This window comes from Thunnus maccoyii, chromosome 22, assembly GCF_910596095.1.
Source record: "Thunnus maccoyii chromosome 22, fThuMac1.1, whole genome shotgun sequence".
Classification (NCBI taxonomy): Eukaryota; Metazoa; Chordata; class Actinopteri; order Scombriformes; family Scombridae; genus Thunnus; species Thunnus maccoyii.
The window spans coordinates 5566651-5589970 of record NC_056554.1 but is presented as its reverse complement, the minus strand read 5'-3'; the positions used below and the strand labels follow the sequence as shown (position 1 = coordinate 5589970).

Sequence of the window (23320 nt, the reverse complement as noted above, 5' to 3'; positions counted from 1 at the left end):
AAGATAAAAGGTCTCTTGCTCTGTCAGTTCTAAATCAAGCCTAACACTCAGTAATGCACCATTTATTTTTCTGTGGTTTACGTCTGTGGTGTTACAACAACATTGCTATGATTCTACTTTATTCAATCCACCATGAAACCCCTGACTGGGTTGTTTGGAATTATTGTAAATTATGTGCTTTTCATGTTGTTGGTATCCACTTCTAATGCTTTTCACTTGTTTTCAGTGTTTTAAATGAACTCTTAAGGAATGTTGAAAGGATTTCTGCCACTTTTTAAAAAAAAAATCCTGAATATAATATAACATTACTTCTATTTAAAAAAACATTTAAAAAAATATAGCAATATTAATATATTTTAAAATGAATATGGTTGTTGAGAATGTTATTATTATGTATATTTATTATAGACTATCGGCCCATATACAGTTCTCGCTGGTAGGCAGAACGTGGATTGATCACGCGGGTCAGTTAACCAATAAGAACGCTCCCTGCAGACGCGCGCTACTTGATTCAGGAAGTACACATTTTCATGTCGTGTCGTATTTTCCTTTCTGTTAGCGAGAAAAGTCTTCAGAAATCCTCAAACTGACAGCTTTTTAGGTGAATTAGGAGCACAATTCAGCCGGAAATGTCTGCTGCTCCAGAGTCTACAAACGTTTCATCGCTTGGGAAGGGAGACAGTTTGCATCAACAGGGTAAGAAAACAAGCTTACTACGTTAACTGTTGTTAACTCTCTATGATAAAATATAGAAATGGGGGCTTGCAATCTAATTTATTTCAGACAAATTAATGCCGTGCATGACAAAAGTAATATTTTCTATGGGTTAATGTGAAAGTAGGCTACGTTGGCTGAATTTGAAGGTAGCTAGTAGTATGTATTTAGTCACATTTGTAGAGTTGTGCTGTTGTGAATCTCCAGACAGTGATTTACATCGCTTTACATCATTTAATGTAACGTTATATATACTGTCCTCCCACCCAGTTCTCGCCTCCTTCCCACTGTGTGACATGACAGAGGAGGACCTGACCCAGAACCCTCAGTTCTGTAAACTCCTGGCCACCCTGGCACAACATGTGGACCAAACTGGACTCACTGTCCCACTGAAAACAGAGCTGGACAAGGTATCAGTAGACACTGTGCTCACACTGTCAATATCTTCCACATTTGACAAACACATTTGCAATGCACAGTGCAGTGTTACCATGATGCAGCAAAGTAAACTAAAGTTGGACCGAACAGCTAAAGTACCTGTGTAAAGTTTGAACACACCTTCTCATTCAAGGGTTTTTCTTTAGTTTTACTATTTTCTACATTGTATAACAATACTGAAGACATCAAGACTATATAATAACACATATGGAATTGTGTAGTAAACAAAAACATGTTAAAGAAATCAAAACATCTTTCTTATTTTAGATTCCTCAAAGTAGCCACTGTTTGCTTTGATGACAGCTTTGCATACTGTTAGCAATATCTTAACCAGCTTCATGAGGTTGGATGCTTTTCTATCTGTCTTAAAGGAGTTCCCACATATTCTGAGCACTTGTTAGCTACTTTTATTTCACTCACTCATCCCAAACCATCTCAACTGGGTGAATGTGGAGGCCAGGTCACCTGATGCAGCGCTCCATCACTCTGCTTTTTAGTCAAATAGCCCTGACAGAGCCTGGAGGTGTGTTTAAGGTCACTGTCTTGTTGAGCAAAAAAAGGTCCTAGCACAAACCAGATGGGATGGCGTCTCGCTGCAGAATGTTGTGGTAGCCATGCTGGTTGAGTGTGCCTTGAATTCTGAATAAATGACCAACAGTGCCAGCAGCAAAGCCCCCCCCACACACACACATACACACCATCACACCATCACACTAATACACGACAGCTGGAACCAAAAATGTCAAATGTGTACTCATCAGACCAAAGTACAGATTTTCACTGGTCTAATGTCCATTCCTTGTGTTTCTTGGCACAAGCAATTCTCTTCTTCTTATTGGTGTCTCTCAGTAGTTGTTTCTTTGCAGCAAATCGACCATAAAGGCCCGATTCACACAGTCTCCTCTGAACAGTTGATGTCGAGATGTGTCTGCTGCTTGAACTCTGGGAAGCATTGGTGAGCGCTCTAATCTGAGGTGCAGTTAATTGGTGATTTCTAAAGCTGGTAACTCTAATGAACTTATCCTCTGCAGCAGAGATAACCCTTGATCCTCCTTACCTGGGGCGGTCCTCTTGAGAGCCGGTGTCATCATAGCGTTTGATGGTTTAGGCGACTGCACTTGAAGAAACTTTCAAGGTTGTTGAAATTTTCTGGATTGACAGGCTTCATGTCTTAAAGAAATGATGATTGTCGTTTCTCTTTACTTAGTTGAGCAGTTCTAGCCATAACAAGGATTACTACATTAGTGGAATAGGGCCATTTGCTGTATACCAACACTACCTCAGCACAACAAAACTGATGGTCTCAAACACATTAAGGAGGCAAGAAATTCCACCGGTTAACTTTTGACAAGGCACCCCTGTTCATTGAAAACCATTCCAGGTGACAACCTCATGAAGCTGGTTGAGAGAATGTCAGGAGTGCAAAGCAAACACTTTGAGGAATCTAAAATATGAAACATACTTTAGTTTGTGTAACACTTTGTTTGCTACATGATTCCATATGTGTTACTTTTATATTTTTGATGTCTTCAGTGTTGTTCTACAATGTAAAAAATGGGTCATTTTGTGTCAAATCAGATAAGGTTGTTGCAGCACCGTCTCAGTTTTTGTTCAGACCTTGTCTATATCATGAATGGTCCCAAAACTAAGGCCTGTAAAATATTTCTGTTCAAATTCTGTGTTTTCATATTTTTCAGCCCTTGCTATTATTTACTCTTTATAGCCTCAAAAACGCCTTGTCTGGGAAGCCATGTTTGGGCATTAATATCTTGACAAGGATTGTTCTTAGCCTCGCCAGTCATTGTAGGATAGAAGACAAGCATGTGTTCTGTATGCCAAAACCATTAAAAGCCTGTACTGCATGCCATTTTATGTTTATAAGGCCCTAGATTTGGAAAAAAGTGCAAAATTCCTAAACGAGAGTGATATTGAGGTTACTACAAACCCACATTTTTGCACCAATATGATATCAATCATTATTTTTTCTTTAAAAACAATCTTTTATTAACTTTTTGTCAATATTTGAGGTCTCTACCACCAATGGATATGAAGATATTATGAATAAAACAAAGCATGGTGGCATATTTTGGTCATTTCAAAATGATATGTGGGGTAGCTAGTGGGAGCATGAAAATGTACATGGACATTTTTTGATGTATGATTATTAAGGGTCAAAAATGCTAATGTCCTTCTGTTTTTCCTTCATACAAAAATAGACACAGATTTGAAAGATACTTTACTTATGGCAGAAAAATGTCCATTTCAGGATTACATTTTTTGCCTCAGTATCTCCATGATTATTGAATTCCTGAGTCATAGGAATTGTAAGAAATAAAGGATAAACATGTTTTCAGTATGTTCATTGGAATAAAGGGCATTTGAGATGGGATTGTGTCTCTGGTAAGGTCCTGGATATTGAAAATAAGTGAAATATTTAGATAAAACCTCTGGCATAAGGAGGAATAAGTGGTATATAAATGGCCCTCTCAAGCTCCAGTGGGAGTATCTGAATGTGTTTCCACATAAAAGGTTGCATGTGTTTATTAATTATTTATTGATGACTTATAGTAAAATGAACCTACAGAAAACATGTATTTCTTTTACCCTAATCAATATTTCAGAGGCTGGGACGCACATGAATACAGATAATAAGGGAAGACCCTGCTTCTTCATTATGGACGGTTTTTTTTCCCCCTAGAGTTATAACAATGCCTTTAACTATGTGTATTTATCTATGAAGAGAACATGGAAGGACATTGGCACTTTGTACACTAAATGACCATAAATTAAGCTACTTCCACATACATTTTCATGTTCCTACTAGCTACCCCACATACCATTTTGGTCTTATGGAAATGCTACCATGCCTTGTTTTATTCATAATATATTCATGTCCATTGGTGGTAGAGACCTCAAATATTGGAACAAAATTAATAAAAGATTGTATTTGAAGAAAAGATAATGATTGATACCATATGGGTGCAAAAATGGATTTATAATAAAGATAATAAATAAAATATAATATATAGACAAACAAACAAATTCTGAGATGGTGCTGCAATTACTTCGCTGAATCCTGTCTGAGATGAGATGGAATGACCCAAATAGTAAAAATTATATTGAAAATTGAATGAGTAGGTGTATCCAAACTTTTGACTGGTACTGTATAAGCCTGTTGGATTTGCTGCTTAGTTATTGATATTTAATTGCACTGTAAGAAGTGACTTACCGACCTCTACTGGCAACAAGTAAGAATTGCAGTAACATGGATTTCTCCTCCTGCACAGATCTGACTTTAGGTTTTGTATATCCATGATTATGTGCTTACACATGTGGCTGCTTTTCTCCAGGCTGAGCAGAGGCTGCAGGGCCAGAGGCGTCTCTGGCTGCGATCTGAGAGCCTCCACAAAGGGCTGCAAGAGATGATCCAGGACCACTGTGTCAGGAAGCAACATACCACCGTACCCCCTGACCAGAACATGGTACACTTTACGTACACTACTCATTCACACATTCATTGTGCATGCATTGCATGTGTATTTTTGGTCATTAAGGCCTCACTAAATGACTTCTCTTGCATGTAGTCAGCTCCAAATGGCAGCTAAAGAAAACTGAAACATTTGAATCTCAGTACCCAGAAATCTACCTTGTAATATGATGTGTGCACATCATGTTTACTGTAGACTGCTGTCCAGGACGCAAAAATCAGCAGTATTTTAGAGAGCGATGACACTCATTTCATACAAGATAAAAATACACAATAACTGTCATGTAACACTTGCTTTGGTTGTTGGTGTGTGTGTGTGATTGTGTGTGTGTGTGTAGTTCTATGCGACGATGGAGAAGTGTCTCTTGGTGGCTCAGTGTGTCAGACAGCTGGATCCCAGTAGCACTATCAACCAGGACCAGCCCTCTGTTCTGGGCCTGAACCCCCAACAGGTGATGGAGCTCATGCCATTAGAGAAGGTGAGTCATAAAAATACCCACATACTTAGAGGTAAATTCTTGTTTTTTTTGTGATTATGTGTGGATTTGTATAACCTAACTGAAATTAGTTCTGATCTCATGGCAAAATATGTTTAGTGGTATAAGAGCAGGAAAATAAAATTGGCACCAAACCTCTTTTTATATTGATTATCAGTACAAGATGTGTGTTTTGCCTGTCAATGCTGTATTTATTTTTACCAGAATGTGAAAAGAATGAAACAGAGTCTACCCAGAGAGCTGGAGAAACATCTAAAGAAAAAGTGTCTGAGCCTCCTCTCCTACTGCCAACCTGAATGTGGTACAGTCTCTAAACACTGATTTATCTATTTCTACCAGTAAAACCCCTCATTCACCTTTACAACCTTCATATGTTCTATATAAACATGTGACCAACATGTTGTTTTGTCATCTCCTCTAGAGAATGAGAGTGAGGGTCTGAAGAACAGCAAGTTGTCTCATCTGTCTGCCCAACTGGACAAAGAGAAGAAAAGAGCGGAGAGTTTAAAGGAGATCTGCCAGGAAAACACAGTCCTGCTGCAAAGACAGGTGCAGCTCTACCTCTCTGTAAGTAACCTCATAAGTCTCCTCTGTTTTTGGAAGGTTATCAAATTGATTGATTGAAGAAGTTCACTCACTGGAAATAGTTTCCCAAATGAAATCCTTAAAAATGATCACATGTGTACGTAGCATAAATGTGGGATATTTTACCTTCTGCTTTTTCTTTCTCCTCTTTCTGACTGACTTGTTGTGTCTGTGCAGGAGCTGACTAAATGTATTCAGCTTCTGCAGTCTCTCATCTTGGACCACAGACTGAGGATCCAGGCAGACTTGGACAGGAAGAAGTTGGACTACTTTGAAGGCAAATGTGAATTACTCATACAGAAGATCAAGTAAGGAGGTTTTAATGCTTTGTCTCTATAAATACATTTAACATTCTATACATTTACAGGCATTCTGACAGTTGTTTCAAGTGATGTAACTAGAAAACCTCTCAGCTAAATATTGTGAGTTATAATTATGTTTGACTGTTAAAATATTTATTTAAAAAAGTTGTATCAGCTGGTATGATTGAATGCAATGCCAAAGTATCAGTGCATTTCTGGTATACAGTCATTCTACACATCAATAAAGCAGACATTAATTTCTGTCTTTCTCCTCTTCCTTCAAAGGACTGAGATGGTGGAAATCCAGCTGGACACGTACACAGCCGACTCAATATCTGCTCATAGAAAAATAAGGCAAGAGGCTATTTGCTGATCTCTAACTATTTATGTTTGTGTTTGTCATTTAAATGCTCTTGGAATTTGAACCATAATTTCCTGATCCAAACTTTCAGAGAGGTTATAGAAACAGCTATGGTTGAATCTAACATGCTGTTCTTCTTGAACCTCACCTGCAGGGGGAAGCTGGAGTCTGAGCTAAAGGACTGTCAGGTGGAGAAGCAGTCTATGGAGTTAAAACTAGCCTCCTTTGAGATCTTGGGAAAGGAATTTGAGGCCCTTGCCGAGGAGTACTGCAAAATAAGACAGGAGATAGAAGTGAAAAACTGGGCTCTGAAGGAACTCACCAAGTACAATAACAAGTGAAGATCATATCTGATGCAGAGGCCAGCTGTTCCCTTTTCAGTGTGTCATGGCTCACAATGACATGCTGGTATTTGGACAGTAACTATGTAGCACGTACAGCTGGGAGTAGGCTAACAGAATGCTCCTCTTGAGAGCTCATAACTTAAAATGTTTAAATTACTTCAATAAATTCAGTTTTCTCAAAGCTGTCAAGCCTCTTCAGTGCATCACCATGGTAATCAGCATTTCTGCTCTACTTGTTTTGTTTAAACAAGAACCTGTTTGTGTAGTTTTTACAGTAGTTGCTTAAATCTACAACTTAAGACGAGGAGTGGTGCTCCGCTTGAACTATCTTGCATGCAACTACATGGTCAATTTGAATTGCTTTCTAGGTAAGATTAAAGAGGTGAGAATCGTTATATTCATACTGACATTGCAAAGTTCCTCTGCCTTGATTAAAGTTTGCTTTTTTTGTTGGCTGTTAATCTAACTTCACTGTAATGAAAGTGTCACAGTATATTTATGTAAACATGTAATTGTTATTTAACACCTTACCTCACCTTTATATATTGCAATGTAACCATGGGAGAAAATAAAAATAATAATGCATGCAATAATGCATCAGCTGCAGTCTGTGTACCACTCATGTCCTTGATTCATGTAGCATGCTTCTATGAGCTGACATCTGTTCTCACTAAAGTAATGTGATTGAGATAACGTATACAAACATGTTCATCCATGTAAGCAGCATCCTTTCAATCCTTTCTTGGTATATAATTATAGTGTAGTTGGTAAATAACACTGATGCTATAAACATTATTTTTCATTTCTTCATGGATTCCTTATTAAGTTAGAGGACATTTTATGAATTACAAAGCAGGTGATATACAGTTCATGAACTGATGAAGCTTTAAGATGAAACAACATGCAAACTTTGCAAAAGGGGTTGTGACTATATAATTGATATGCTATACATTTGGTGTAAACGCTACATAGCAGACTAATGGCATCAATATGAAAATGTGAAAAAGAATAAAGTAAATATCTTGCAGGACACTACATCTTCCACAAGATGGCAGTATAAGAATGCATATCGAGCCAAATTCTGACTCATAATTTAAATTCAGATTAAAGTTACAAAAGTAGTTTACCGAGCCAAAAAAAAAAAAGAATAATAAGAAGAAAGGTCTTTGCATGTTTTTTCAGAAATCAATATATCATCGATTAAAGGATATTCTGTTTAAAGAAGCTCTGAATTTATTATCTAGAATTTTTTTGTTACTGATCTAAAAGCAGAATTTGTAGAAATTATAATTGTTTATTGTCCTATATAGTATTTTACTGTACAGTAGGCCTACATTTGTCCTGAACTTCTACTTTGTAGTGTCATTCATAAGAAATCCATTCATGCAAGTTTCAATGTGTCCTACTGAACAATTGTCATTATCACACAAAAAATGTTGTTATTTCAATATGTGTTTGTAAAAAAAATGTGGATGACACCTTGGGGGTAAGGAACAAATATCTTTAAATACATTAATTTAAAAAATGTGGCAGTTTTTATATAGTTCTCACTTATTTGTATTTTTTTATCTGCAAGTCTACATTTTATTTTGTTTAAAGTTACTTTTTTTAACTTAATATAACAGCAAAATCACAATTCTTCTGTTTATGTACATTTTATGTCGTTTTTATTGCTTTGGCGATGTAAACGTCTGTTTCTCATGTCGATAAAACCACTTTAAACTGAATTGAATTGAACTGAACAGTAACGCTCACTCTGTTGTCTTCTTTACATAGACGATCTTTGTTAAGTCCACTCCACCGAGTAGAGGCGGGAAGCGGGTAAGAGCGGAGCATCTCGCTTTATCAAACCATCTCTGCTCTCCTCTCATCATCATCATCACCAGCACCAGCAGCAGCAGCAGCAGCAGTAACAGCGGCCCCGCCTCGCGACGCGAACCGCTGGCTGGTTCACCTCCAACACAACCCACATCTGGCTGTCACACAACAGCAGTGCTGCCGCTCCGTCCGGTACCGCGGCATGCTCATATTCACACCGGGACATACAAAGTGGATTTTAACCATAGGGGCATTATGTCTGAGGTACGGAAATTCACCAAGAGGTTAAGCAAACCCGGGACGGCAGCGGAAGTCAGACAGAGCGTGTCGGAGGCTGTGAGGAGCTCCGTGGACCTTGTGGTGAGCAGAGCTTCTCATGTTGTCTGTGACCCGGCGGCGGTCATTTTAGCTCACAGGGATAATGTAACCAAAGCCTGCTCCCTCCACTCCTCTCTACCCTACTTGAGAGGGGGGGTAAACAGTCTTCTTCTCTAAACATCCTCTGCTCTCGTTGCTTTATCCATACACTCTATTTTTTTTTCTGTTTTTCCAGTTTTCAGGACTGCTTCTTGGTATGAATGCACTGAAACAATGTTACAGCGGTGTATAATCTGTGTAGTGTTCAAAAGACAAGCGATTATATGCCGCGAATTCAACTCTCACATGCTGGCTTGCTTTCCTAAATGACCGGCATTATCAAATAGTGTGACATTGTGCACAGGAACACATGGTTTTTCAGTCTTCTGCGGCTCCTTTTGTGTGCTGGCGGATGGGAAGCAGTGCCAGTTGGACAGCTGCAGCATGGCTTCCCTATGCGTGTGCGTGTGTGTGTGTGTGTGTCTTTATTCCTGCTGGAAATAGCCACATCATGCAATTAAATGCTGTTATAAATGATTATTGATGATGACGAGTGTGCAAATGAACATACTTTTATTTTAATGGTTTATTTTTTTTTCTCTGTGTTTGTATGAACAGCAGTGCTGGTGGTTTGGAACAGACTGCAATAATGAGGGATTAGGCGCAGTGGCTTGAGATGAATAGCTTTTAGGATCCTGCTGATACAGCGTTTGTGTGTGTGTGTGTGTGTGTGTATGCGTGCCCATGATGTATGTGTGAACTTATTTTCATGTCAGTATATCAAAGGAATGACATTTGTCTTGAAATTTCCAGTGATGTCAGTGCAGATTGACGTCCGCCTCCTGATATCTTGTTTTCTTTTTGCTATAACTGAAGCCGTCTGTTCACTTTCTCATTATGAGAAAACTACAACTTCAACCCAAAACACAACAGACATATATCTTTGGCTGTTTAGAGCAGTGGCTGGCAAACTTTTTCACATCAAGGACCCCTAAACTGACCCAAATTAAACCACGGACCCTCATTTGATAAGATTTTTGCTTGTAGATGTTTTATTACAGAAAGTGTATGACAACCATGACCAAAACAGTCATATATTCTGTCATTGTGCTAAATAAATGACTCCCCTTTTTGCTGGGGACCCCCTTGAACTCCCTCAAGGACCCCAGAGTGGAGCCGGATGAGTTTGCATAAGAGATAAACTCTTGCTCCTTAGGGATTCATTTAGGTTTTAGTCTTATGATGATCATCTTGAGGAGTGTGACGCAAGGAGGTCGCCAGCTAATGATCTTGTGATGAGGTTCTGATCACAGATGTGAAAGTGTTTTTGTGTTTGTGGACACATGTCATATGCGTGTTATGCTGTCTCTTTGTTTTTTTCCTCTGTTTTAAGAGTGGCAGGTTTTGGCTGCTCATTTTATGGGGCGATGGTTGGCTCGGTAACTGAGAACAAACGCTGTTTTGTGGAGGGTTGCACAGCCCGCGTTCTTCTCACATGGGGATTCCCTCAGGCATGCTGTGACCATGCTTGTGTTTGTGTGTTCAGTCTTGTCTTCATCTCTGTATAGTCAGAGCCATTTTTAAATATTTCCATCTCTATCTCTGTTCCTAGATTTGAAAAGGTTTTACTTGTTTCAAAGCTGGAAGTGAGATACAATTTAGCAGAACATGGAAGTTTTTTTTTTCTATACGCTTGAGACGACTCACGGGCCAATTACTTTTAAATTTCTTCCTTGGAAATGCCGTTATCTGACACATCAGTGAATCACAGGTCTTCCTTGCATTCATAAAAAGTCCTGTAAAAAAACCTGTCTGCATCTGCCTGTGTTTAGCGCTCTATTACTGTACATGGAAATGTTTGGGAATGAGTGAACAGTAATTGTAAGCACAGTGATTGGACGAGACCATTATGGTCTTTTCTGATCGAGCACTTATTTGATTCTAAATAGGTCAACTCTGAGAACCCTCCGTCATACTGTCATATGGTTTACTTGTGTCTCTGGTGTTTTCACATGAAGAATTCTGCCAGTCCAGCTCATAACAAAGACTTCATTTGACTTTGAATATTAGTTAAAGCTTGCCACGTGTTAGCTTCAGGCTATCTGATAGCCTGCAGGTACGTAGGGAATCATTACTGACCTATAACGATGTTGCACAGGTGTGTCATTATCAGCTAAATTCTGGCTAACAGGGAGTCAGTAACTTGACCTTACATAAAATGTTTAGCTCAGTGGTTCCAAACTGTGGGTGTATGTGACAGAGGAACACACAGCTGTGACCAATAACCTTATTAATTGCTGCCTTGCTTTGCAGTGATTACTGGAACAAAGCGCTCGTTAAGATTATTAGTTTCACCTGTGCTTGCTCCAACTGCTATGACAAATCTAAAGGTGTATGAATCTGACTCATTTGGGAATGATAACGGAAAAAGAGTGCTTTAATGCTCCGGAAGCTGTTGAGATTCTGGTTTGAAAGATTTAGTGGGAGCACTGCAGAAAAATTTTGGGGAACCACTGGTGTAGAGCGACGGTTCCCAACCTTGGCGTCAGGAACCCTACAAGTGGTTGCAAGATGAGGTAGGAAATGATAACAATCCACGTTCTGCTACTTCTCTGCTTCTTTCTCGTGAAATACTGTAGCTTTACCCTTTCAGGCCTTTTAAAAAAGATTCTATTGAAACAATCCGAGATGGTAAAATCACTCACTCTTTTCACGAGCAAGAGAGGTTGAGAACTGTTGGTCTAGAGGAATGCGCTGTTGGCCGCTACAGTGTAGAAATATGCTGCTGAGTCTTTAAATGTATGTGATGAATGTATCTTTGGTATAAACTGTAAAATATAATGAATATCAACAGATGTGTTGGTTAGCAGAAACTTCACTTCCTAATAGCTGGTATCTAAGATGTATCTAAGCATCTCTAATGTCAAATCTGCAGGAAGGTTACTCCGCTTTTTGGGAGTAGATGGAGAATATAAGGACGAACAAGGCCAGCTAGGCTTCTTCTTCCCTTTAGGGAGAGCTGCTATGTGTCTGCTCACATACACACAGATTGGAGCAGTTAGTGGGGGTCAGCGATGGGACAGTGGAGCCGCTTGGTACTGTACCGACCCACATGTCAGTGTGTGTTTGCGCTCATCTGTAGTGCATAATGTGTAAGCTTCCTAGCCAGAGTGATAAAATCCACCTGGTCGTGTTGGAGTCCTGAGTGCTTTACATCAGCTGAACTGTAATGGGACTCAGACATCTGGAAATGCATCATCATCATCATCATAGTACCACGGAGAAACAGTCATGCTTTGTACTCGGTGATTGGTGTTGGAGTGTTCTTGAGCCAGGTGGATAATTGAGAGGAGAAAGTGTGTGACATGAAATAAGAAGGTGGAGAGAGTGTCTTGATGGCTTGTGTCACACGGTTACACCCAAGCGTTAGGCCATGTCCTCTGATTGTTATAGCATCTTTTGTTTTTCTGTTTCTCAATCAGTGTGGCTTTCACAGCTGGCTGCTTGTGATTCTTCAGCTTCCTTTCTCTTCCAAGAAAGCAGAACTCTCTCTCTGTCTTTCCTTCTCTCTTTGCTCTCTCCCCCCTCTTTCTCTCTCTTTCTCTCTGTAACGTGTTACCTCTGTATGCTGCCGAACGGTTGCCTGTGACTTGTGGCGCTGCGGTCGAGCTCGTTGCACATGACAGGAAGCAGAGCTGCTGCTTCGGGTGCAGGGGCGGCACGGCCATGTGTAATGCCTTCTGCAGACTTGTAAGAGTTTTGCTGCTGCTGCTCAGGGCTGCTGGTTGTCTGTCAAGTACTGGGCTTATATGTAAACAGACAATACAAAGGAATTAGCGAATACTCCGCGCCAGCTTTCATCACGTCAGTCGGACTATCATCAGGGCTAGAAATTTTTAGTTAAGAGTACTGGTTTCAAAAAAAAAAAAAAAAAAAAAAAGCCAGACGTTGTGTTTATGTGGGAGACCCAGGAAGTCAGGGTCTGGTGGAAAAAATGTGCAGAGAGCATATATACGTGTAACCAGCTTACTGCGCTGGCCAAATTATTGGTTAGAGAACATGGAAAGGGAGAACGTGCTTTCCTTTATTGGCTCGTGCGCAGATACCAGCATATTCAAGAGGGGGGATGTTAACTCCTTAAACCTCACTGATCTGCTGGTGGACCAGTCGTTACAAACTTCTGTGCAGCCAAACATTGTTTAAACCCACAGAACTTCTATTTTAAATACTAGCGGAGTGGGGGTGGGGGGGTGGGGGGTGGGGGAGCCATAGATAACACGTTTCACTCAGTGTAAACATCATGTGCTGCAGATTGAATGAAGAGCTGGAAGGTGATTTTTCAAACCTTACTCCATGGGGGGAAAAGGTGAAAACAATATATTTAAAGGGGTTAACTGGGCTCACATATCTCAGAAAAACCTAGATAAGTGTCTAGAATGATTGCACATGTGAGCATAAGCAGCGTGTGTCAGAGGGGAGAGCAGCAAGCAGCAGGAACTAACTGTGTAACTTTATTACTGCCCACTCTAACAGCGGTACAGTAGGAAAACAAAGCTCAGCATCTCAGCTGCATGATGCTTAAATGGAAATATGACAGAGCACAAGAGAGGGGAGGGAAAAATCCCTCACACATAGACTCTCAGCTGTAGGGCATAGTCAGGGTTTTTCAGAGTCCTTCCTCCCCACTGCGCTTGTTTACTTAGCATCATTACGGCATGCCCCTCACATACTCTATTGCCTACAGACTCGGTGGCAGCGGCTCAGTAATGTGGCTCAGAAGCTGATCAACTCCACACAGTCTGATTTCCTCCGTTCGAGTCCAAAACAGCTTGGTGTCGCTCAGCCAAAGCTTATTGGTTTAAGCTATTCATCACCGTCTTCACTGCTTAGCTTGAGCTTAAAGTGGTACTTTCTTAGAATTAATTCAGAATTGTTCCAAGTGGTTTTAGGTTTTATACTTGTGATCACGTCTTGACCTAGTTGTAGAAGGCTAGGTTTAGCCTGTAGGCCTCTTAAAAACATAACGAGGGGCGGAAGCTGATTTTTATATCATCCACTTCTCTATGAAACTCAAAACAGGAAGTTATGATGAGGCACGTGATATTTATCGTTTTGTTTCGTTATTACATGTTTCCGGCAAGCAGATGAGCTTTATGTACATATGTATCAAATCAGGTATTATAGGTAGTAATTTCCCTGCTGCTTTGTCTCACCTTCTTTGCCCTTTCTATATTTGTCATCTTAGCTGTTCCCCTTTCGTCATCTTTCTTTTTTTTTTTTTCATCCACCCACAATTTTCTGAGTAACTGTTTCCCTGCACTGTGACGGTCCTCTGCACTTTGTGGTCTGAGCCCTTGTGGCTGCGCTGTTTGTATGGGTGGTGAAAAGTTCTGGGGGTAAGCAGTTAACTGCTCTCAAATAGCAGGGGGAGGTGGAGGTTGCCAACGCCACAGTAAAGACACAATTATCAGGATATGTGATCAAACAGAACCAGCTTGTTTTTTATTTGAAACTACATGTATGGGTGTCCTGTCCATCTCCCCTCTCAGGAGCAGCCAAAGATCATTGAACCACTGGATTACGAGGCTGTGGTGTTTCAGAGAAAGGCTCAGATCCACAGTGACCCCCACCGAGACCTGCTGCTCTGCCCGGTCGACGATGTCTCGGTGAGTCCCCTCGTCGGTTCCCGCTGTGCCCTCTGGGACTGGCTCTCATCCAGGTCGCCTCCCTCATCAACAGTCTCAAACCAAAGAGCTGGATAGTGTCCCGGCTGTCTTTTGCAGCAGCAGCAGTTCTGGTTTTTAGACACTTATTTTTTTTTTGGTTATTCTATTCCCTCATGGGTTTCAAAAGTTATCACGTTATTAGAACTTCAGTTTAAATTGTAATTGACTGGCTGATACATGAGATTGAAAAATAAGAAATAAGAATAAAAACTGTTTGTGGGAATAAATCTGAAGCTGTATGGCCAATATTCCCTCTTTGACATCAGCTCACAATATAAACATTTTTGATAAGCATCCCTTACTTTTGGTTTTTAAAGAATTGCAGCCAAGACATGTACTGAGCAGGATATTTTGCAGTTGGGAAAAAAACCCAACTTGTCAGTGCTCTCTGTCTGGTTAGTGTACAAACTATTTATAAATGATCTCAAACAAATATTTGGCATCCATGAACTGCAATTTCTAGTTATTATTGGCCACATATATCTGCAGTAAGCTAACATCAGCTGGCCCAAACAATATCTTGGCCCAGCTAAGTTATTGTTTGGGCTCTACTGTACAGAATGTGAACATCCCTTTTTAAAGGTTGAATCTGATTTCCTACATCCCTAGTTTTGGTCATCATTTTTATCAGTTACACTAACATTGTACTCACTGAACTGAGACTTGGGATTGCCTTGACATTGATTAAGAATGGGAGGCAGACATGGCAAGAAACATGAGCAGTGATCAGACGGATCCTAAATAAACCTCTCAATCAGCCAAACTTTTTTTTACAGAGAAAATTAAGATGAACAGTTGAATCATGACCCAAATCGTCCATTTTTAAACATCCATCACAGATTTCCTGTGCAGTGATGCGTTATCATTTCAGATGATTTAACCTCCAAATAAAGTGGTTTATCTGGCTTAACTGTTGGCTTGTTTACAACCTGTTCAGCTCATGTTTCTTGCACTGTCCTAGATTTCAGTATTTATTTCTTGTTTTATCAGAACTAATAGAAGCATCAAGATGATAAAATTACAAAAAACCAGAGTTGTGATAAACTGAATATATACTTGCATAACAATGAACATTCTGTATATAAAACAGCATTTTTATTTTTTTCTTGTAAACTTGTAAAGTGAATGAGCTGCTTATTTGGACTATGAGTCAGTGCTGGATTAACACTCTTGTACTAAAACTATTCATGTATCTCTATTTACCACTACTGGAATCTGCTCTACAGCCTGTTATTTGAAGGCCCATTACAAATCTTATACTCCAGACACCTGTGCTGAGACCTTCACACTAAACTGTCTGAGTCAAACAGGAACAAAGAGCTATAAAATATCACTTTCTAAAGAAAGGTTTCCCATCATTAATCACTGATCATTCCCAACACACCAGGCTCAGTTATTTACGGGTCAGTCCAAGAGGCCTGACCAGTCAAATACAATCCAGACAGCTAACTCTGCTCTGTATTTATTGGTGCTGCCTCAAGCACATGTGGTTTTGTTTAGAGGCACGTCTCACTCCGTGTCTAGTTTTTTCCCCATCTCATCATCTGTTTCTTTGTATCTGTGCCTTCTGTTTTCTCTCAGGCTCTCTCTATCTGCCTCTCTCACTCACTTTCCCTTTGCCTGTTGTTGTTAGTGGTTTCGTGCTGTGCTACTATTTGATGAGAAAAATAAAAAACTGTCTTTGCTGGTGTGTGTCTCATTGTGTTTTTGTGCGTGCATGCAGGAGTCCCAGATCTCCCGGCAGAGGAGGACTGTTGTTCCCTCAGTCCCCCAGAATGCAGAGCGGGAGGCCAGGAGTCTGTTTGCCAAAGAGGTACGATAACCCACCAGTCTCATGTGTATGATTTGGCAAACATTTGTGGCGATGATGTGCAGTCATCTCTGAAAATAAAAAAGGAAGTTTTGAAATGACAAAAATGGCAGCTGAGGTATGAGGCTTCATAGTTAACAGCAATCTGGTTTTTACTTCACTAGTACTTAGAAACCACCCAAAAAAGCAGAAATGATATGTGTATGGTATATGGTTAGGTAATGGATATGGTAAGTTAAAGGGGACCTATTGTGCTTTTCCTTATTTTCAGTCATATATATGTATAGTCTTACAATGTGAGATGTTCATGTTAAATGTGGCCAAAGAGTCAATTAATGAGGTCAATGTATGTAGAAGTAATCACTGTGAGCAAAAAAACACCAGCTTCAGACTGCCCTGAACACTCGATTTCCAGCGTTTTTTCTACTTTCAGCCCGAGCTGACATCAGCTTGTGACAGATTTCTTTATATGGTCATCTGCTCCACACACAGCGTGCGAGTTCACTGCTCTGTTCTGTTAACATAATGGCCTTTTTCCATTGTTTTGGGGGTAGTCGAGTCATGACTGGAGTCGAGCTGGCACACTGTGAGTCTTTTTCCATTACGCAGCACGACAAAGTAAAATAAGTTGTTTAACTGTTGGAGGTGTGGTGGTTGTCTGCAGCTCTTCATCAAACATCATCATCACTGTGGCTGTTTCTACTTTTACTAAGTTACTGTTTTCATCAGCAGTAACTTAACATGACTCTGATTTGGCTGCCCCTCGGCAGGCTTCCTGAAGCCAGCCAATCTGAACAGAGTGGGCTTATCTGGAGGGGGGCCTTAAAGAGACAGGAGCTTAAATGGCCTGTCTCAGAGAGAGGTTGAACTGAAGGGCTGCTTTAAGGGTCGGTATAAGATAAATAAGGAATTTTTGAACTGTGATTCATGCAAAGCTACGCTAGTGGAGTCCAAAAATATAATATAATATAGTGCTGGAAATTAGCATAATAAGTCCCCTTTTTAAAATACCTTTTTTCATGATGACATTTAAAAACTCTAAGGGCCATTAGTAAACACATGCAGAACTGATGATATATTGTATTAGCAATGAAAAGCAGACTTTTCTGGCAAGCTATGGACATACTCTGCCAGGCTCTGTTCCTCAGCCAGTTCTCATGACTATGATATAGCATGGAAACAACTGTCACAGGGATTGTTAAAACAGATCCAGGCTTACTCAGCATCCATTCCACAAAGATCCATTCAGTTGACTTAATTGAAAATTTCTGCTTGTAGTTACAATGAATAAAAAGTAATATGTACAATGGAAACCACCTTGAGTATTAACAAATAGAAGTCATGAAAGGTGTAATGGCAAAGGTTTTTTTTCTGGCACTTCAGAGTTCTTAAATGAATGATGTTGTGCTGGAATTTTCTCATGAAATACACCAAAATAGGGAACTGAGCACTCTGTCCTCTGTGAGTCACAGTCGGAGGAGCGAGCTGCATGCTTGGTTAGGTCACTTTCCTGGCATGATATGGTTGTGATATTTGAGTGTGTCTGCCACTCCTAATCCAGCTCTCTGTGTTGACCTGTTTGGCAGTGCATCAAGATGTACAACACCGACTGGCATGTAATCAACTACAAATACGAGGCTTACTCTGGTGACTTCCGCATGTTGCCAAGGTAAGTAAGATAAAAAAAAAAACCAAACTGATGGAAATGAATTAAAGATGGAGTTTGGATATGTGGAAAATTTAGAGGTTAGGGCTCAGAGTCTGTGCAAAACAACATTCTTTACTGCCAAATATGTAACGTGTACAAGGGATTTACTCTGCTCACATGGGTCTGTCGGATGACGACATGCAAATACAAATCACTGTCCCTGTATATTAATAAATACAGCTCTGATGCTTCAGCAGAATAGAGGAAATACTGCGTACAAATAGAAATAACTGCACAGAGTTCAGCTAGATTTTGCAGGTGCAATCCAGATGTTTTGAATTAATGTTTCAGTGGTGATAAAGCTTCTTAAGGACATTGTTTTTATCACTGCAACCTTCACTTGAACCATAAATTGGAGTGAAAATGATGTATGTGTAGCAACATTCCCCAAATACCCTCGGACAAGGTGGCACAAGATTTACTGACCCACATAAGACATATATAGCAAAGCAGCAAAAGTAAAGAGACACGGTGTAGCAGACCTCACCACTGGGGGAAAAACAGTAGGGAGGGGGCTGATTTATTGAACGGTGCTGACCCTTTCTCACTGTCTTTTCAAAGCAAAGGCCTGAAGACAGACAAGCTGCCAGCTCACGTGTTTGAGATCGATGAAGACGCCAAAGACGAGGTGAGTAGAGAGGCCCGAGCGCCGTTAGATCACAGACATTGATCACTGCGGGGAGGATGAGTGGTCCGCTATTGACTCGCTTGGGCCCTTTATGGACAGATTGCACCATATGCGCAGCTTTTAGTGATGCGCTATAAACCCAGCTTGGAAATTAAAATGATCACTTTAATCTTTTTAATCGTGTAGATGAGATGCAAAATTGGCTCATTCATCCGAAAATATAAGCAAAGAGAGCAGCCAGAGAGCAGCCGTTCCCAGCATGGACATGTGAACTGGGAATTGTGCTGGGAAAAGTCCTGGTGACTTATGGTCCGTCGGTCGTTTAGTCCATCCAGCAGCGTGACCCCACAGTGACTGAGTGCAGGGCAGTGAAACCAGAAGCCTTATATGTCCTATAAATAGCTCCCATCGATCCTCCTCCCACTACTCTCGGGCCGGATGTGGATAAACTAAGACAGAGAAAGGGTTTAATTGAAGGAAAATAAATGGTACTGTACCGCCTTGATGGGAGGGGCGGGGAGCAGATGGCTCTATTACTTCTCAAAACGGTTCGCGCTACCGTTACATTACCTCTGCATTATCATTTCTGGCTGAGATGGCCTGTTTTGTTGGTTAGATAAAGCACACAATCCTTATATCTTTCTCTTATATCTGCTAGTAAAAATATTTGACTTTCTACGTCCTTTATATAACCTTTTATGTCTCCCTGCAGGGCCATAACAGTAAATCAATCATAATGCAATCAGGGACATTAGGTAAAAGGTGACAATGCTAAGTACAGTACCATTGGTGAGATGAGGTAGGGTGTGGTGAGGTGTGTGTGTGTGTAAGCACCAGCCTCTGTGTATCTGAGGGAGGAGAGGGAAGGATGGACTTGTGCAAGCTGAGTGAGGAGAACTGTCAGCCAATTAGATTAGAGGATGAAGCTGGAGAGAGTTAGAGGCGTGACACACAGAGGACAAAATGCCACTTCAGTGTGATTAAGCTTGTCTCAGTTGTGCGCGCACACACACACATACACACATAGATACATCCTCCCACCTCAGTCCTTTTCACTCAATGTCATGATAGTTTCCATAACAGTGTGTCATGTCCCAGGCTTACATTAAGTTAATTAAGCCTCCTTATACTGTACTGTGAATTTCTCCACGTGGCCGGATACATTACTGCTGAGGAGGGGTGTGTGTGTGTTTGTCTGAATGTCCTCACTAAGAGACCAGTCCCATGTGATAAGTGCTTGTGTTCTCTGTGGTTCTGATGAACAGTCCCATGATAGTAATGAGATGGCAAGGCTGCACTGACAGAATCTTATCTAAATTATGATGAACCTTTTATGGGAAACCGATTAAATTCTGATGAGCTGATTTGGCTGTGACAGTGTGTGATTGGAACCTCTAGGACTTCTCACCGACTGAACAATGTTTATGCACTGCAAACTGTGATCAGTCAACATTTCTCACAAACACTTACTTGCTAGAAAAGTAAAAGGAAAGTGAATAATAATAACAATGATAATAAAAAAATAATGTTTCATGCAAATACAGCACTATGTACTGTGAACTGTGTCAATAACGCTTTGATACAACTCACTGTCTAGACGTACACTGATTATTGTAATATTCAATATGTAAGAAGAATTAACCTGAATTAACCTGCATAATAAAGTCTGTTTTGATTGATTTTGCAATGCTTGTGTCTGTCAGGACACATCATCGCTGTGCTCCCAGAGGGGAGGCATCATGAAGCAGGGATGGCTTCAGAAAGCCAACATCAACAGCAGCCTGTCTGTCTCCATGAGGGTGAGTCACCGCCAGACCTCCTGTCTGCTATTCATACAACATAACAACAACACGCAGGGTTCACAGCTGAACGAGGTGCACATGGCAGCTTTTCGTCCTTCCTCGTGGACGATGCACCACTGAAACTACACCACTCTCTGTATTCCGCTGTTATTTTATCACATCATGTGTTACATTCAAGAATGTTGCGATCATCACGCACTACAACCACAGTCACATCAGAACTGACATGTATAATATTATGGGGAAGGAAAGGGGCATAAAAAATGGTCAAACACAAGTGATGAAAGATCTGTGTTTAGAAGCTGTATTTAATACTTTATTTCTGTCATACTGTATGACTGTTTATAATCTGTTCACTATGAATTTTCCTGACTTGCTTTCCATTACTGTAAAACGCAGGTGTTCAAAAGGAGGTACTTCTACCTGTCCCAGCTCCCCGACGGCTCCTATATCCTCAACTCCTACAAGGATGAAAAGAACTGCAAGGACACCAAAGGATCCATCTACCTGGACTCCTGCATAGACGTCATTCAGGTATGCAGGGCTGGAAAAAAATGATAGAAACATCAAATGCACAGTTGAGAAGAGCTGCAGCAGCAGCAGCAGCCTCCCCTTTCAGCTTGACCACCTCTTACTGTAAGCCTTCAATATACCATGGTGTTTTGTTTAATTGAACTCATTTTGATGTACTTCCTTCTGTGCTCACTGTGAGTTTTTCAGTTCTTGGCATGAGCTCCTACCCTCGTGAAAGTCAGTGCGTTTCCTGCTCTCGCCACGCTCCAGGGGCTTTTAGAAGCTTTGATTGGATAGATTTGCTGCATTCCTTTGACTTGGGCCTAAAAGTCCGATTCTAGCAGATTATGAGTGGCTGCTGTTGGCTGGCACCGGCTGGTACCTCATTCAGGTTTGCACTGGCTGGGGAGGCTGCCAGGAAGCTTTCAGTTTGATGAACACACTCCGGAGATGAATGGGAAGAGTGAGGGAACTTGTTCTGGCTAGTGGGTTTCATGTGAAAGCTTGTAGAGTGTTTTGTCTGTTTGACATGCACAGCTGCTTTTACTTATATCATAGATAAAATATCCTTCATAAAGCCCTACACCAGTCTTTAGGAAGGGCTGTTTGAATGCATCAGAAGCCCCGTACAAACAGAAAACCCAAGAAGCACTGTGGTGTTCATTAGAGAAATTATATATGTGCATTGGCTAAAAGCGATTTTAACGTCAAGGAAAAATCCTGTTGTGTTTCCCCAAACTCCGCTCTAGCATTCCTCTTATTACCACAAATGTAAGATGATTGGGGTAGAAGATACAAGGAAACTAAAATCCCAAAAAATTTTTCCCTCCTCAGAGCCCTAAGATGCGGCGTAACGGCTTCGAGCTGAAGATGCAAGACCGCTACAGCCACTTCCTGGCTGCAGACAGCGAGGCAGAGATGGAGGACTGGGTGGTCACGCTGAAGCAGGCTCTGCAGAGCAGCAGCGAGGCCGGCCAGGACAGGAGGAACGGCGGGGAGTCACTGGACTGTGCCCTGGGTGAGATTTACCTCCATTCTAAAAAAAATGAACCTGACTGATAACCTTTCAGTCAACCTAATATTTACAGTCTTATTGAAAAGTCACTGTACACTCATTCATGTAGCTATGATACTCATAATAGCATGTTTGAACATAGCCTTTTAGCTTGTGGTTAAGTTAGCCAGGGTTACAGTAATCCTTCTCCCTGACAGTGGAGGGAGTCCAAACCCCCGTGAATTTAATTCTGAGCTCTGTGTTATGACACTTTAATGGCTTCCATATTACAATGATACACAGGCAATAAATAGACTACAGCTACTGCCAGTAGAGGGACAGCGGTGATAAGCTTGCACATCATCTGTAAATTGTAAAAGAAATCAGCTGCGCAGCTTCAAGAAAGTGTAAGAATCTGTTTTCAGCTGTTTTTGCTCTTTAGTTTTACTAAAGAGTGCGATTCTTTAGGGGGCAGTTGTGGTGAATTGTTGAATTCATCGCTTGTCCTGAACTGTGGAGAAATGCCAACAGTGATGTCTCGCCAGCATCTGAGCGCTTCTTTGTTTTTTGTTTTTTTTCTTATATAATAATACACTCTCTGCAGAATATTCCAGTGAAACCCGATAGGCCAAGCTCGGTCACGAATCTCCAAGATACTGATGAGACACTGTAAGGTCTTCCAGAAAGACGGAGAGGCTGTTAGAGTTCACTCAGGCCATCATCCGTCACCTGGCAGTCAGCAGTAATAGTGAACGGCCTCTTTAATTCGGTCAGTAGACTGTAAGATACGAGTTTGTCCTCCTGGGGAAGAAAAACTCACAGACAGCCACAAAGGGGAGCCATTAGGGAAAACATTTGGGTTTTATTGAGCCCGATTCATAATAGCGTGATTCGTCATCAGATTGTGTTTCTGTCCGCTACATTTATTCATGCGTGACCTCTGTCTCGTCCAATCAGATGACGATACCTCGAGCCAAGGTAAAAGTGAGAGCCTGCTGGAGAGCCTGGGGAGGAGCTTACACCCCGAACTTGTGAAGGTACTGCATTTTACGGATGGTTAATTCACACACTGAGCACTTTAACTATGAAGTTGCAGATGATGAAATATTTATCTCATCTCAAAAGAAGCAGAACTTCTCTAGCAGGCCAGATTTAGATCTTGTTTATAAATGCCATACATGATTTATTCTGACGCATTTATAAATGATCATTTCTTCCTCGGAAGAGCTCTACAAG

At 40.8% G+C, this 23320-nt stretch overlaps 2 protein-coding genes across 3 annotated transcripts in view; both read left to right on the top strand.

The window, feature by feature from the left end:
- Positions 1-493: 493 nt before the first annotated feature.
- Positions 494-7334, top strand: haus4 (HAUS augmin-like complex, subunit 4). The gene is made up of 9 exons (XM_042401026.1): positions 494-696; positions 985-1124; positions 4503-4634; positions 4978-5118; positions 5341-5437; positions 5558-5703; positions 5899-6029; positions 6309-6377; positions 6539-7334. The coding sequence occupies exons 1-9, from the start codon at positions 630-632 to the stop codon at positions 6723-6725; spliced, it is 1110 nt and encodes a 369-aa protein (XP_042256960.1). The 5' UTR covers positions 494-629; the 3' UTR covers positions 6726-7334.
- A 1180-nt stretch (positions 7335-8514) lies between these two features.
- Positions 8515-23320, top strand: part of dock11 (dedicator of cytokinesis 11) — a 67442-nt gene continuing 52636 nt past the window's right edge. For both annotated transcript variants that reach the window (XM_042400505.1, XM_042400504.1), the window contains exons 1-9: positions 8515-8906; positions 14453-14569; positions 16353-16442; positions 18026-18108; positions 18709-18775; positions 20479-20574; positions 20977-21111; positions 21925-22108; positions 23042-23121. In XM_042400505.1, coding sequence (XP_042256439.1) covers positions 8802-8906; positions 14453-14569; positions 16353-16442; positions 18026-18108; positions 18709-18775; positions 20479-20574; positions 20977-21111; positions 21925-22108; positions 23042-23121 — 957 coding nt within the window. In that variant the 5' untranslated portion in view covers positions 8515-8801. The remainder of the gene's footprint in view (positions 8907-14452; positions 14570-16352; positions 16443-18025; positions 18109-18708; positions 18776-20478; positions 20575-20976; positions 21112-21924; positions 22109-23041; positions 23122-23320) is intronic.

Excerpts from the sequence above, each read along its gene's own strand:
- haus4 (XM_042401026.1), top strand. The coding sequence starts at position 630 with ATGTCTGCTGCTCCAGAGTCTACAAACGTTTCATCGCTTGGGAAGGGA. Across the intron at positions 5,438-5,557 it reads CTACTGCCAACCTGAATGTG|AGAATGAGAGTGAGGGTCTG; the intron begins GTACAGTCTCTA and ends CATCTCCTCTAG. Across the intron at positions 6,378-6,538 it reads TCTGCTCATAGAAAAATAAG|GGGGAAGCTGGAGTCTGAGC; the intron begins GCAAGAGGCTAT and ends CCTCACCTGCAG.